General features: G+C 40.0%; 1 protein-coding gene across 2 annotated transcripts in view; it reads right to left on the bottom strand.

The window, feature by feature from the left end:
- Window positions 1-2,136: 2,136 nt before the first annotated feature.
- The window catches only part of mtx3 (metaxin 3), a 42,987-nt gene continuing 30,633 nt past the window's right edge, over window positions 2,137-14,490 (bottom strand). The window contains exons 8-9 of one of the 2 annotated variants that reach the window (XM_078563345.1): window positions 12,707-12,777; window positions 2,137-11,606 (exon numbers count right to left, since the gene is read on the bottom strand). In XM_078563345.1, the coding sequence (XP_078419471.1) occupies window positions 11,505-11,606; window positions 12,707-12,777 (173 nt within the window). In that variant the 3' untranslated portion in view covers window positions 2,137-11,504. The remainder of the gene's footprint in view (window positions 11,607-12,706; window positions 12,778-14,490) is intronic. The other variant, XM_078563351.1, reaches the window with a different exon arrangement.

Genomic DNA, 14,490 nt, shown 5'->3' with positions numbered 1-14,490 from the left:
TCTCCCCTGTACTTTTTATAATCTTCCTGGTTAATGACTGACTCTTGATCCTGACATTTCTCGTAAGATGACCGTTAGCTTCGGGTGCTCTCCCTTATCTCTTTTGAGAAACATGCCCAGTTTGTACCCGAATGATCTCTTCCCTGAATGCCTTCCATTGCTTTGATGCTGCTTTACCCTGCAGGGCTACTGGCTTAAGGTGAAACAATTAGAATAGATAGGTGCTTGATGGCTGGCACGGATACGATGGGCCGAAGGGCCTGTTTCTGTGCTAGTAGGTACATGCCACTATTGTAGGTCTTGGATTCCACAATTCTATCGATTTTTCCCAGTAAAACATTTAAAAGAGTGGCCTTGATAATTAGTCTTTACTTCAGCACACCCTCCCTGGTGAAATAAACTGTTTCTGACTATGCTACATGCATATTAAAACACTTTTTTTGGAAGACAGCCAAAGGGCTGAATGTTAAACACTGCCATCTGACAGATGCCTCTTGTTGACCTTTCACCTCAAACACCATGTGCCGAGTTGTGAAACACAAGATCAGGTGTCAGGCATTTTAACAGCCAAAGTTTCTTAATTCTGCAATTAGCCATGCTCTGTTCATTATGATAGAATCAACAGATACAGATAATTATCCCTGCCAAAAAGTTCCAAATGCCATGTAAAATGCAGCAAATTTGATAGCCTTATTTTAATTAAATTGGGTCTACTGCGTTACATTCATCCTTTATCTGTGAATGAGACAATGTGAGCAAATTGCAATCTTGTTACTGTTGTGTGATAATTAGCCATTTAATAGGGAACAGAGTTGGTCAGATTCACAAAATTAAATATCTGTGCTCTACCTTTGTCCCATGTTGCAGACTCTAGGGCTGCTGATCAACTGTAGCGTGGGAACATAAACATGCCCTGAAGAAAATCGTATGTTCCAGACACATCATGGGTGGTGAGTTCTGCACGCAGCCTGCCTGAAACAATTAATTCCCTCACCTGTTTGTTGGAAGGGTACTTTCGACATGAAACATTTCTGAGCTGCCCCTGGTCCAGCAGATTTTGGTTAAAAAAAATTAAGAGAGGGGAAAGCGGAGATCAGTAATGGCACATCTGTGACTAAAAACAACTTGCCTATATACATGGTGCTTTTCATGTCCTCAGTGCGCCCCAAAGCGCTTTACAACCAATGAAACTCTTCTGAAGTACCAACATTGTTTTCCAGGCAAATGCAGCAGTCAATTTGTGCACAGGAAGATTCCACACACAGCAATGACACAAATGGCTAATTCATCTGCTTTTTGTTAAAGTGGTGTTCGTTGATGGATAAATGTTGGCCAGGGCTATAATTATGTAACAATTCAAAATGGAAGCCTATACAGAATAATAAATGTACATTTCTAGAAAAGTTGATATATATATATCTGCTCACATTAGATCGATTGTATTGAATATCCTCACCTGAATTTTTCTCTGTTCCCCCAAGAAATCAAGCAATATAGAGGAAGGAAACAGGGTGGCGGCCTACACCACATCTGAAGCCCCACCAGCACGGCGATAAGATTTCCCAACCCCACTAACTACCACAACTTTTGCCAATGGCATATAAATGATGGCAGGTATACACGCACTGGACGCAGCCAGCCAATATTCCTGCCTTAGACTGCAAATACCACCCACCCTGCCAGAAGTGGGTGCTGGAAATTCTACACTGGAAAATTTTGGGAGGGGGCTACTATCCCTCTGTTAAGGCCCTCTCATCTCTGGTTAGAGGCTCCTCAGCTCAAGCAGAGCCTGCTATAAATGCTTCCTTTCTCTTTTACAATGTCTCCTCCTCTCTCTGGTTCGTTTGGTAGGTGTTCCTGCTGCAACACATCAACCTTTGGCCCCTCACAGCAGTGAGCTCCATCTTGCTGGCAGAGACCCTGCTGGGACCCACCTTCCCTCAACTTGAGCAGGGGTTAGCTGAAGGTGGTGGGTGGAAGTTTCTTTTAACTCTTCCCCCAGCAAAGGTCTACGTTCCTGGCATGGTTCTTTGTCTCCCTGATTGGTTTTTTTTTTAAGGCCTGCATCAATGAATAAAATGACAGAAGTGTCGCAGTAAAAACAAGAATCAGCTGTGATACATTACACAAAAAAAGGACCTTTTAAAATCTTTATTTGGTTTTGACGTTTTTTTGTACATTCAATGTTGCAATAGCTGCAGAGGCTTAGAAAAATACATTACAATAAAAGATGTGCAACCTTCAAAAACAGTTTACATTCCAAAGTTGCAAACAAAACAAATAGCTCCTGAATCAGCCCTCTGTTGTCATCAACACAATATAATTATCATAGAATGATACAGCACAGAAAGAGGCCATTCAGCTGCCTATGCCAGCTCTTTGAAAGAGCCATCCAATTTGTCCTATGCCAGGCCTGCTCTTTGCACTAGCCCTACACAGATTTTTTTTCTTTACACGTATTTATCCTATCCCTTTTGAACGTTATCAATGAATCTACTCTGCCATCCTTTCAACTAATGCATTCCAGATCAAAGCAACATGCTGTGTTAAACTCATCTCTCCACTGGGTCTTGCCAATAACTTTCAATCTGTGTCCTCTGGTTACCGACCCTCCTATCAGTGGATTAGCGAAAAAGCAAATGACAACGGAAAGAGAAGCAGTGACATATTAGAAACTCAATAGTTACAGATAATTAAATGACAATTTTTTTTATGTATAAGACAATAGCATAAAAAAGATGAGAGTGGCCATCTTGATTAAAAACACATGTGCCAAGTGGTACAATTGGTGAGATGGTGACGTTGTGGTCATGTCACTGGATTAGTAACCCAGAGGCCCAGGTTAATGCCCTGGGAACATGGGTTTAAATGCCACTATGGCAGCTGGCGGAATTTGAATTCAATTAATTAATAAAATTTGATCTGATTAATTTTAAAAAACTAGTCTCAGTAACATGAAACTATCATTGATTGTTGTAAAAACCCATCTGGTTCACTAATGTCCTTCAGGGAAAGAAAGCTGCTGTCCTTACCTGGTCTGGTCTTCATGTGACTCCAGACCCACAGCAACCTGGTTGACTCTCAAAGTGGCCTAGCAAGCCACTCAGTTCAAGGGCAATTAGGAACGGGCAACAGCTGAATGGCCTTGTCAGAAATTCCCACATCATGTGAAAGAAAAAATAAAATTGCAAGCTGGAAAATGTGAAATTAAAGTCATTCTTGAAAAAAAAACACTTCTTGGATTGATGGAGGGTAGGTTGCAAAATATTCAATTGAATTTGTTTTAATACAAATCATCAAATATGAGCATTAATTTCTGCATATTTCCCAGTTTTGATTAATTTTCTGGGTACAGGTACCTCAAATCCAGAAACCTCAGGACCGTGTCCATGTCTGATATCAGAACTTACCAGCTTTTGGAAAGAAAATTGAAACCCTGTAATTCAGTGAATAGGGGACACAATGTGACCTTTCTCTCCTCTCTGGGTCGAGTGGGGTCAATGTTCACTAAGCCACTTGGGAGTGTGGGAAAAAATGTCAGGTGTTTGGACACCCATAGTTTTCATGTAGCCGAATTTGAGGTACTCCACCTACAATACATGTCTTAAGTATGTCGATGCATGTTTTTAAGAAAATTATGCCTGTCTAGATGTGAACTTATATTTTGCAACACACAGGGAGTCTATACAGAGCGATTCCCCCTTGGCACAGAAAATATTATAGGGATCAAAATATCTAACTCCTAACTGATCTTAGCAACAATATTTGTTAAGAGAGAAAGCCAAACATTGATTTCAAGAACACGTTGTAGTTACATCATGTCATTTTAAGAAGGTTTACATACCTATACTTCAGTAGCAAACTAATGTATTAATGGGCCCAAAATTGCTGTGCCTGACAGGGAGCTTAAAGAATGCAAGTTTGGAGAGGGCTGGAGCAGAACTTGGGACAGGACCTGGTCCCACAGTATTTTAAAGTCGAGAAAAATAAGTTCTGACAAAGGTGGGTATGGACCTTTCTGAACCCCTACCAATTTCAACATCTTAAGAGGCAGAACCAATGGGAGAATGTCACTGCCAAGAATCCCACACAGACTTGTGTTCTAGGTCAACATGCTGGCAGAAGTGAGTTCCACAATCCTGATCTCCTAACGGCAATTCTAAAATTCCAATTTATTTTTTAAAGTTCTAAAATCTAAAGCCCCAAATTCTGCTCTAAAATTCCTGGCTCCCAGCAGGATGGACACTCAGTAGGTGCTATAAAATGGCACAGGCACTTCATCCCATCCAGGAAGTACAAGATCATCATTGAGTCAGATTCCCAACCTTCCATTAGTGCATTGGCTCTCCAGGAATTTCAGGCCCACTGTTTGACATGGTATAACGTTGTTATTCGTATAGGATACCACATGTTCTGACTTACCAAGATTAGTGTATACTTGCAATATAAACAGAGAAATAGTGAGGGAAATTTCCTGACCTGGGAATTGGAGTGACTGTAAAAAAAAAGTCAGGCATCTTATTTATGGTTCTGACTTCCAAGCTTTTGCAAACCCAAGAGAAACTAAACTCAAATTGACCTCACCTTTAACTGTGAAACGGGTACAAATTCACTTCAGCAGCATTGTATAATAACACACTTCTACAACCCAGCACATTATCCAACTTGCTACAGGCAACTACAAGAGTCAGCCATTAATATACGAACATAGAGCAGGAGTAGGCCTCTCGGTCCCTCAAGCCTGCTCCACCATTCAATAAGATCATGGCTGATCTTATTGTAACCTCCCACCTACCCCCGATAACCTTTCACCCCCTTGTTAACCAAGAATCTATCAAGCACTGCCCTAAAAACATTCAAATATTCTGCTTCCACCGCCTTTTGAGGAAGAGAGTTCCAAAGACTCACGGCCCTCAGAAAAAATTTCTCCTCACTTCTGTCTTAAATGAGCGACCCCTTATTTTTAAACTGTGACCCCCTAGTTCTAGATTCTCCCACAACAGGAAACATCCTCTCCACATCCACCCCTCACGATGTTAAAAGTTTCGATCAAATCACCTCTTACTCTTCTAAATTCCAGAGGATACAAGCCTAACCTGTCCAACCTTTCCTCATAAGGCAACCCACGCATTCCTGGTATTAGTCTGGTAAACCTTCTCTGAACTGCTTCTAACATATTTCCTTAAATAAGGAAACCAGTACTGCACACAGGACTCCAGATGTGGTCTCGCCTGTGTCCTGTATGACTAAAGCATAACCTCTCTACTTTTGTGTTCAATTCCCCTCGCAATAAACGATAACATCCTATTAGCTTTCCTAATTACTTGCTGTACTGCTTACTAACCTTTTGTGATTCATGCACTATGGGACTGCGGGGAAAGAGCAGAGGAATGGGACTAACTGGAAAGCTCTTTTAAAGAAGCTGACTTGCCTCCTTCTGTGCTGTATCATTCTATGATGCAGCATTTCTTCTGCAATTTCTTATTATTCTACAAGACACTGAATTCCTAATTTCCTCTGCATCATTAGCCCTTTACTTCCCTGGCAGGATCAAGGGCAGCTGTCTATTAACTCTTCTTTTGTTGATAACCACAGTAATGAAGTGATTCTGCTCCCTGCATTCAAACAGGTTTTTTTGGAATGTTAATGTACCCACAGTGCCTAAATCTAAGACACATTACTCAGTTTAGAACAAATCACAGCCAGAAGTCCATTATCTTTATATTAAAACTAGATTAATCAGAATATTTTACTATCTGCCCTCCATTGCAATCAAATTTTTAAAAAAGATTTTCTTTCTAATTCCTGGCTATTGCACATTATGATGGCTGCACTGTGAGCTGTAAATCTGCAGGTCTGAGTCTACTTTGGCTCTCTAGACCTTTCATAAGGTCTCTGTGAAATTTTCAACATATCACTTCAAAGGACAACCAAGGCCTGTAACACAACGAACTCAATTGAGGTAACAACACCCTGCCTGTCATATTATCCTGATTGAGGTTAGATCATTGTCGGAGAGAATACGTGGGCATGGTACGAGTGGTCGTTACTGGACTAGAAATCCAGAGGCCTGGACTAATTAAATCAGAAAAAAAAAATCTCAAGGTGTCGGTTTGAGAATAATGAACTCAGTTTAAAAGCAAGCCACTCAGTTGTATCAAATTACTACAAAAATAATAAGAATCCCACATGTCCGGCAGTGGTTTTAGGTGGCCACCCACTCAACTAGAGATGGGCAACAAATGCTGGACTTGCTGGAGACGCAAACAAAAGATGGATACTTATGATACCTGGCTGGTCAAGAGCAGCCCCAAAGAGTGCCGAGGCCTCAGCTATTTGCGAGTTACAATAATGACATGGATGAAGGAACCGATTGTATGCTAGCCAATTTTGCTGATAATACAAAAATAGGTAGAAAAGCAAGCTGTGAGGAGGATACAAAGAGTCTGCAAAAGGATAGATAGGTTAAGCGACTGGACAAAAATTTGGCAGATGGAGCATAATGTGTGAAAATGTGAGGTTGTCCACCTTGTCAGGAAGGCTAGAAAAGCAGAATATTATTTAATAGAGACTACAGAATGCTTAAGTATAGAGGGATCTGGGTGTCCTTGTACATGAATCACAAAAAGTTAACATGCAGGTACAGCAAGTAATAGGAAGGCAAATGGAGCGTCAGCCTTTATGGCAAGGGGAATGAAGTATAAAAATGAGCTGTCTTGCTACAACTATACAGGAAACTGGTGAGACCACACCTAGAGTATTGTGTACAGTTTTGGTCTCCTTACTTAAGGAAGGATAACCTTGCGTTGGAAGCAGTTCAGAGAAGGTTCACTAGGCTGATTTCTGGGATGAAGGGGTTGTCTTATGAGGAAAGGTTGAGCAGATCGAACCTATACTCATTAGAGTTTAGAAGAATGAGAGGTGATATTAATGAATCATAAAAGATTTTGAGGGAGCTTTACAGGGTAGATGCTGAGAGGATGTTTCCCAGCATGGGGAAATCTAGAACTGGGGACACAATTTAAAAATAAAATATATCCCATTTAAGACAAGATTGAGGATGAATTTCTTATCTCAGAGGGTCATTAGTCTGTGGAATTCCCTGTGCAGTGGAGGCTGCTTCACTGAATATATTCAAGGCTGCGTTAAATAGATTTTTCAATGACAAGGAAGTCAAAGATTATCAGGGATAGACAGAAAAGTGGAGTTGAGGCCACAATCAGATCAATTGTGATCTTAGTGACTGGTGGAGCAGCTTCAGTGGCTTGAATGCTTCTGCCCCTATTTCTTATGATCTTATGAGTAGTGTGTGTATACGAAGGCAGACAAGTAACTCTGTAGAACAGCTGTGCATTTGCAGCTTTGTCACAAATGGTTGTTTCATTACTTCAACCATGTTACAACATGAGGGCAGAACCAAAGCATTCCACCTGTTCCAGGACTGATCTTTGGAGGTGTAAGCACCTTTTGAAACTTTCAAAATCGCCCCATGCTGTTAATAGTAGGTCTTCAAGTCAAGTGCTATGAGATTTAGAGATAAAAATCTCAAATAGAAACTGGGGAAGGGTGCAAAAGTAATGCCGAATAAATGCTTATTCTGCAGTAAGAATGAAGTTTTAAAAAGCATCCAGTGGTTACTGTGCTTTAGAAATTCTACTGTCAACAGCTTCAGAATTAACTTCTTTAAGCACAAACATTGGAGGAGTCAAGTATTATTTCCTCATCATGAGCAGAAAACAAGCTTATTTATATTTTACATCTCAATGCACCAAAAACTTATAGACAGTATTCCTAGTTTTATATTAAACCTGATTATACCCTACGAATGCAAAATTTATAAAAATTGTGCTTATTTACAAGCCCCATGCAACATCTGCTTCTTCAAACTGCTTTGTAAGCTTTTTAAATTAATTCTTAGGATTGAGTGTCGCTGGCAAGAGCAACATTTAAAACCTATTCCTTGCTGCCCTAAAGTTGGTGGTGGGCCTTCTCCTTGGACCACTATACATACGTATTTATACATCTTGTTTCTCAGAGCAACTTTTCCCCAGCTACCATGGCATACCTGTTCCTCAGAGTTACTTGCCTGCCTTCATACGCACACACTACCCTTGGGAGCTGCTCTTCTCAGCCCAAGTATGCGCACATAATCCTCAGAGCAACTTCTGCCCGCCTTTTTAGCTTGAATGCTCTTTCTATGTCGGTGCACAGATCTAGGCAGGCAAGAAGGCCATTTGAAAATGGAAATTTTGTTAACATAAAAAAATCCCCACCAAATTTGATTACACCAAAGAAACAGGAAATAAACACAAATTCAGACTCTGGCTGGGAATTCCAGTATTTATGACTACTTTAGAATACAAAAGGTTTTCAAGTTTAAAAAAAACCAGCAGTTGCATTGTACCTGATCAGGAACTATTCAATGACCGAGGAAAACCTCCTCTTAAATACAAATTTGAAAAATGTACACAAACATTTAGAGGCAGTCAGTCGAAGTTCAAGCCACCCAAAAGATGCTTTAGCTAAATGATAAAGTGCAGTATGCAGCATTAATATCCTGACTGTATAAGAAATATAGGTACCGAAACGTTAAATCAACAATATAAATATCAACCAGATTAGCTGTTACACAAGAAACAGAAGAAACGCCCACTCGGTTGCTGTAACACAAGAACAAACTGTGTTCCCACCTGCTCAAGTTACACCAAGAACGCACAAAACATACATACAAGCCATTAGTGGATTTGAGCAGCACCAATCAATTGAAAGTGCAACACTCAGTTACTTAGATATGAACTGAATACTATAGAAAGATAAAAGCAAAATACTGCAGATGCTGGAAATCTGAAATGAAAACAGCAAGCGTTGGAGATATTCGTCAAGACCAACAGCAGCTGTGGAGAGAGAAACAGAGGTAATGTTTCAGGTCAAACACGAGTTGTTCAGAACCGAAGGGAGTTAGAAATGTGACGGGTTTTATGCCACTGAAAGCTGGAAGGGGAGGAAGAGCAGAAGGGACTATGTGGGATAGGGTAGGGGGCGGCAGAGATTAAATGACAAAGATGTCATGGAACAAAAGGTAAAGGGGGTGGTAATGGTTGTAGCAAAGAAACAAAGTGTTTGTCCAGAGCGAGCGTGAATGGCATTGAGCTTCCCTGAAACACTGCAGCAGGACAAGGACAGAAACACGAGCGGACCTCTACTCAGTCTACAAGCATGACCCCCAGCTTCCGGCGGCTTGCCACTGAAATGCGCTACCTTGCTCTGACACTCACATTTCTGTCCTTGGCCTGCTGCTGGGTTCCAGTGAAGCTCGATGCAAGCACGAGGAACAGCACCCCATCTTCCAACTAGGCACTTTACAGCCTTCTGGATTCAACATCGAGCTCAACAATTTCAGACCATGAACTCCATTCCCCATCTTGATGCTGTTTTGTTTGCCATGTGTCAGTCCGAATTTCATTTCTCATGCTTTTGCTTTCAGACAGAGCTGTTCGTTACTCTGCCATTCACACTTTTGTTCTTCCTCCCGCTCCACCCTTTCAACAGCATAAAACCCATCATATTTCTATCTTCCTTCAGTTCTAAAGAAGTCATATCGACTTGAAACATTAGCTCTGGGCGGGATTTTCCGGCCCCAACCGCTGCTGGGATCGTCCGGTCCGGCCGAAAGTCAGCGGGCTTTTGGCCGGGCCGCCGAATCTCCCGCTGCGGCAGCGGGTCCCACCCACGACAGGGCCAGAAAATCCTGGCCTCAGTTTCTCTCTCCACAGATGCTACCAGACCTGCTGAGCACTTCCAGTACCTTTTGTTTTTATTATGGAAAGGCAGGTGGCTAATGGAAACTGGTTTGGTGTCTAGATCTAACTCAAAAATCATACTCAGAGCCTTGTGCAAATATTCTCAATCCTCAAAAATCTTAGAAACTGAATTTCTCACGGATATAGAAACGTACTGAAAACAATCATTCTTGCATTTAAACTGCTATTAGCAACATTTCACAGTACACTTGATATGAGGGCGTCCACACTGCAGATTGTGATTTTGCAAATGAAGTATTCTTGTGGAGAAGATTAAACATAGGACAGTATAAAACACAAAATGTACTAAACATTCAAAGCATATTTATGTACACAAAGACCTTTGTTAACATAATAATATGAGTTCTTTCTTTCAGCATGGGAACAATTCTTTTTAAAATAGAGCTATACTATATCAAGGCAGAATCTGAGTTTAACAAAAACATAATTAAAGGCACAATAATGTCCTTTTTCAAAAAGTTAGTTTTATCGTACTAGAATTGCAATTGAAGCATATTGTTCAAACTGACATTTCACTTATTCATGTACCAATTACAGTTTAACACACCTTTAAACCAAGTTACAACTTCTCTTGAACAATTGGGGTTCAAAAGATTTGGTTATAAACAGCCCATTAAAAATACTTATTCGGGTTCCACCCAGAAGATACTTCCCATTGCGCAAATCGAGATTAAATTCGACACAGTAACCCAAGTTAACCGATTCAGTTTTAGCTGCACGAAGTTTTCTGACTTCAGTTCACTGCAGCATCTGAACTAAATTTGATAGGGTACAAACCTAAACCAATTGATTGTTTTCTCATGTACTTCAGTTAGTTAGTAACCATTACATACATTCATGTAATAGAACAAAGTTCAAAAGCACATTTTTCTCCAAAAGCATTTGCTGCTTCTAAAGCCAAAAATGTTTTAAGTGCATTCTGATATTGCCCTTACTTTCTTACTTGATCTATGGAATTTTAGGAAAATAATATCCTAACATTATTTACAATACTTTAGCATTCTGTACTAAAGGTGACTCCACTAAAACCATGGAGTTAATAATGCATTGATCGAGGCCAAATAACTGCAGCCCTTTAGAAACATTACTTGAGGTACAACTTTTTCAGTTCAAACAAACTACTAATGAGAGCTATTAAAGAGTGATTATTCACTCGCTGCAAGACAGACAGCTTCTGTATAGCGTAGACAGCAGGACTAAAACAGTACAGTATTCTAGGAAATGCTGCTGCTTCCAGGTGACAATTGCCTCCAGAATTGGCAGCCACCTGGTCAAACCTTCAAAAACTGGCACATCTTACCTCCATCTATAATAAGTAGAGCTAGAACCCCGCCCCCCAACAGCAGTTGATTATCTGTTGGAGTTTGAAACATTTAAAACTTTCTAACGTGTGTTTCAAAAAAATTCAGAAATGTGCGTCTGAAATGTTATGTCTGAAAGGGCACTGTTTCCTGAGCTCTAGTTGCTGAATTGGAAACAAGAGCTGGTGAGTTCGCTGTTTTACGTGAAGCTTTCAGATATCCATCTTGGAAACATGTTCAGAGCAGCACATCAGATACCTCACCTCAAAATGGCGCTTCTTATTTCTCTCATTTCCCTACTCTTAGATTCATGGTCATGTTAAAGTTCTGTTAATTCAAAGACTTGCTGCAAATATATAGGCAATAAAAACAGTCAAGACAATCAATGGTGTGACGAGCAGGTTTCACTGCTCGCGGGGATCAGTTTTGAGGAGGTTGCACCTTGAGGTTTGTGTTGGGGGCTGTTGCGAAGATTGTCATCCATCTACAGAGGGGAAAAGAAAAACAAAAAAGATGTGATAGGTGTGTTTTCATGCTTATTATTGGATTTAACTTATACATTTAAAATTATTTTTAGATAATTTACATTTCTTAAGTTAGCATTATTGCTTCTTTCTACTTCAACAATTTTTTTTCCTAAACACTGTTCTTTCACAATCTGTGTCAACACTTTACTAGATCATACATGACTACAAGATGATGGGAATAGGGCATTATCCCACGTACTGCTGCAGATCAATACAACTATTATATTGTCAGAATGCCAATTAGATTTCAAAGCTGACTATTTGTAAGAATTAAAATATATTGTATGATTCTGTGAAAACACAGGTCCATTTACTTCAAGGTAGGTTATTTACACCAACAAATTTTAAATATATAAATTTAACCCTGCCATAATTGAAAGCTAGATACAGAAAGTGTACTGTTTAAGATACACCAATTTACTCTCACAACCCTCAACTCCTAATTCAGAATGCATAAAACATGGCGAGTTATTATAATCAGCAGAATTAGCGACTCTTTCCAGAAAGAGAGGCAGAGCGTGAGAAAGGATCCGCTTTGCAAGTAATTGAAATATGTGTTGGAATTTCCTTTTCCATTTTCCTTCCCTCTTCCCATGAACGTGTAATGCCTGCTGGCAGTTTTGCTTTCTAAACCAGCACCGCGTGAGAGTTTAGATAGTGAATGAGTTAGCAGGATATTCAACTGCTGGGGAGTCACAGCCAAGTTGGGTTCTGCCCTCACCACACTTGCAGGCAAGGGTTACTAGATAGTCATCGGAAACTGGAACTTTTGATGAATGTTCCCTTCTCTAGTACATGAACACAGGACAATCGTGGTGCTCGTACTTTTAATTCAGCACAAACGACACAATTAACCTGGAGCCTCCTTTGCCTCTATGACTCAGCATGCCACCAGGTAGTACATTAAAATTCAATTGTAATGCACTATGCAATAGACTCATAGGAAAAACTTAATCTAATATGCGCTAAATATGCTAAGTAGAATACGATGAATTATTATTCAAGGCACTTTATAGAACAGACTGGTTCAATAGAAAAAGCAATTAAAAGAATCAACCTTCTCAATCAGGTTGGATTCCTTGTTTACAAGCTGCGTCAGCTTCTGTAGTTTTGCATCCACCATATCTTCTAAGAGGCCAGCAGGAGAGAAAAAACAGGACAAAATAGCAGGAAGAAGAGTATTTCAGCAACAGTGAGACAAAGGAGTATGTATGCAATGAACTACTACAATCCCAAAGATTGGGCACATATAGAGCAACAATGTTTGCAAGTCCATGAGTGCAGGCTACATTTTTGATATAATGATAAAATATTTAGAGCACAGAAGGAGGCTATTTGGCCCATCATGTTCATGCTGGCTCTTACAATAGCAACATAACTTAGCTAGTCCCAGTCCCCTGTCTTTTTCCTGTAGCCTTGCTGTTTTCTTTCTTCAGATTCTTATCCAATTCCCTTTTGAAAGCCACAATTGAATCTGCTTCCACCACACTCAGGCTGTGCATTCCAGGTCCTAACAACCATCTGCAGAAAGCAAAGTTATTCCTCATGCCACTGTTGGTTCTTTTCCCATTCACCTTAAATTGCTGTCCTCTGGTTGTCAATGCTTCCACAATGGGAACAGTTTCTCAATATCTACTCTGTCTAGGCTCCTCGTGATCTTACCTCTATCTAGTCTCCTCTCAATCTTCTCCTGTCCAAGCTTCTCCAATCTAGCCACATAACTGAAGTCCCTCTTGAATTAAGTGCATTCAAAAGCAAACTATATACATAAATGTCTGATCTATCCCAAAAGCTCTTTCTATGCATTTCAGATTCTGCAACACCATCAATGCACTTTGGGAGTCAACAGAAAGAATCCTCAAGATTACACATAGGTATGAAGTCCATGGCCCGATTTCTATCCCTGTACAAATATACATTCTAAGAGGAAAGGAGAGAGAAGACAAGGTTTTAGAATTATGGAGCTCTTCTTTGGTAAGTCATCTCATTAACACTGAATTAAAATGAAAATTCAAATACAAACTTGCACTGCATCGTTAAAACTCTTGTCTTGAAAGGGATTATAGAATTAAATAAAAGAACTCTTGACAATTTGAATAAAACAAAACTGCTGAGAGAAGCAAGGGTGGAAACAGTGGAGGCTCAGGCCATAATCTTTCAATCCTCCTTGGAGATGGGAGTGGCACCAGGGGTCTGGAGGACTGCAAATGCTACAACCCTGTTCATAAGGAAAAGGGGAAAAGGGATAGACCTGGCAACTGCAGGTCAGTCAGTTTACACATCTGTGGTGGCAAAACATCGAGGCACAATAATCTAGGAAAAAGTCAACCAAAACTTCTGAAAAATAAAGGCAAATAAGGTAAAAGGCTAATAAACTAAAGGTAAAAATGTTTAACTTGATTGGGTTCTTTGATGAAGAAACAGAGAGGGTTGATGAGTGTAGTGCAGTTGATATTGTGCATATCAGCTTTCAATAGGCGTTTGATAAAGTACTACTACAAAACAGACGTCACCTAAATTGAAACCTATAGGATTAAAAGGGACAGTGGCTGGGCTGACACAAAATTGGCCAAGGAATAGAAACAAGAGTGTAATCATGAACTGTTGTTTTTCAGATTGGAAGGTATCGTATAATGGTGTTACCCAGTGGTCAGTTTTGGGACCACAGCTTTTTTTGATATATGTTATTAACCTGGACTTGGGTATACATGGCAAAATTTCAATGTTTGCCGATGACACAAAACTCAAATATAGTTAACAGATTATAACAGATTTTACGAGGTAAAATAGACAGACTGGTGAAATGAGCAGGCAATGGCAGGTGAAATTTAACGCAGAGAA

This window comes from Cetorhinus maximus, chromosome 2 (assembly GCF_964194155.1).
Source record: "Cetorhinus maximus chromosome 2, sCetMax3.hap1.1, whole genome shotgun sequence".
In the NCBI taxonomy this organism is placed as follows: domain Eukaryota; kingdom Metazoa; phylum Chordata; class Chondrichthyes; order Lamniformes; family Cetorhinidae; genus Cetorhinus; species Cetorhinus maximus.
This window is presented reverse-complemented; position numbering and strand designations above follow the sequence as displayed.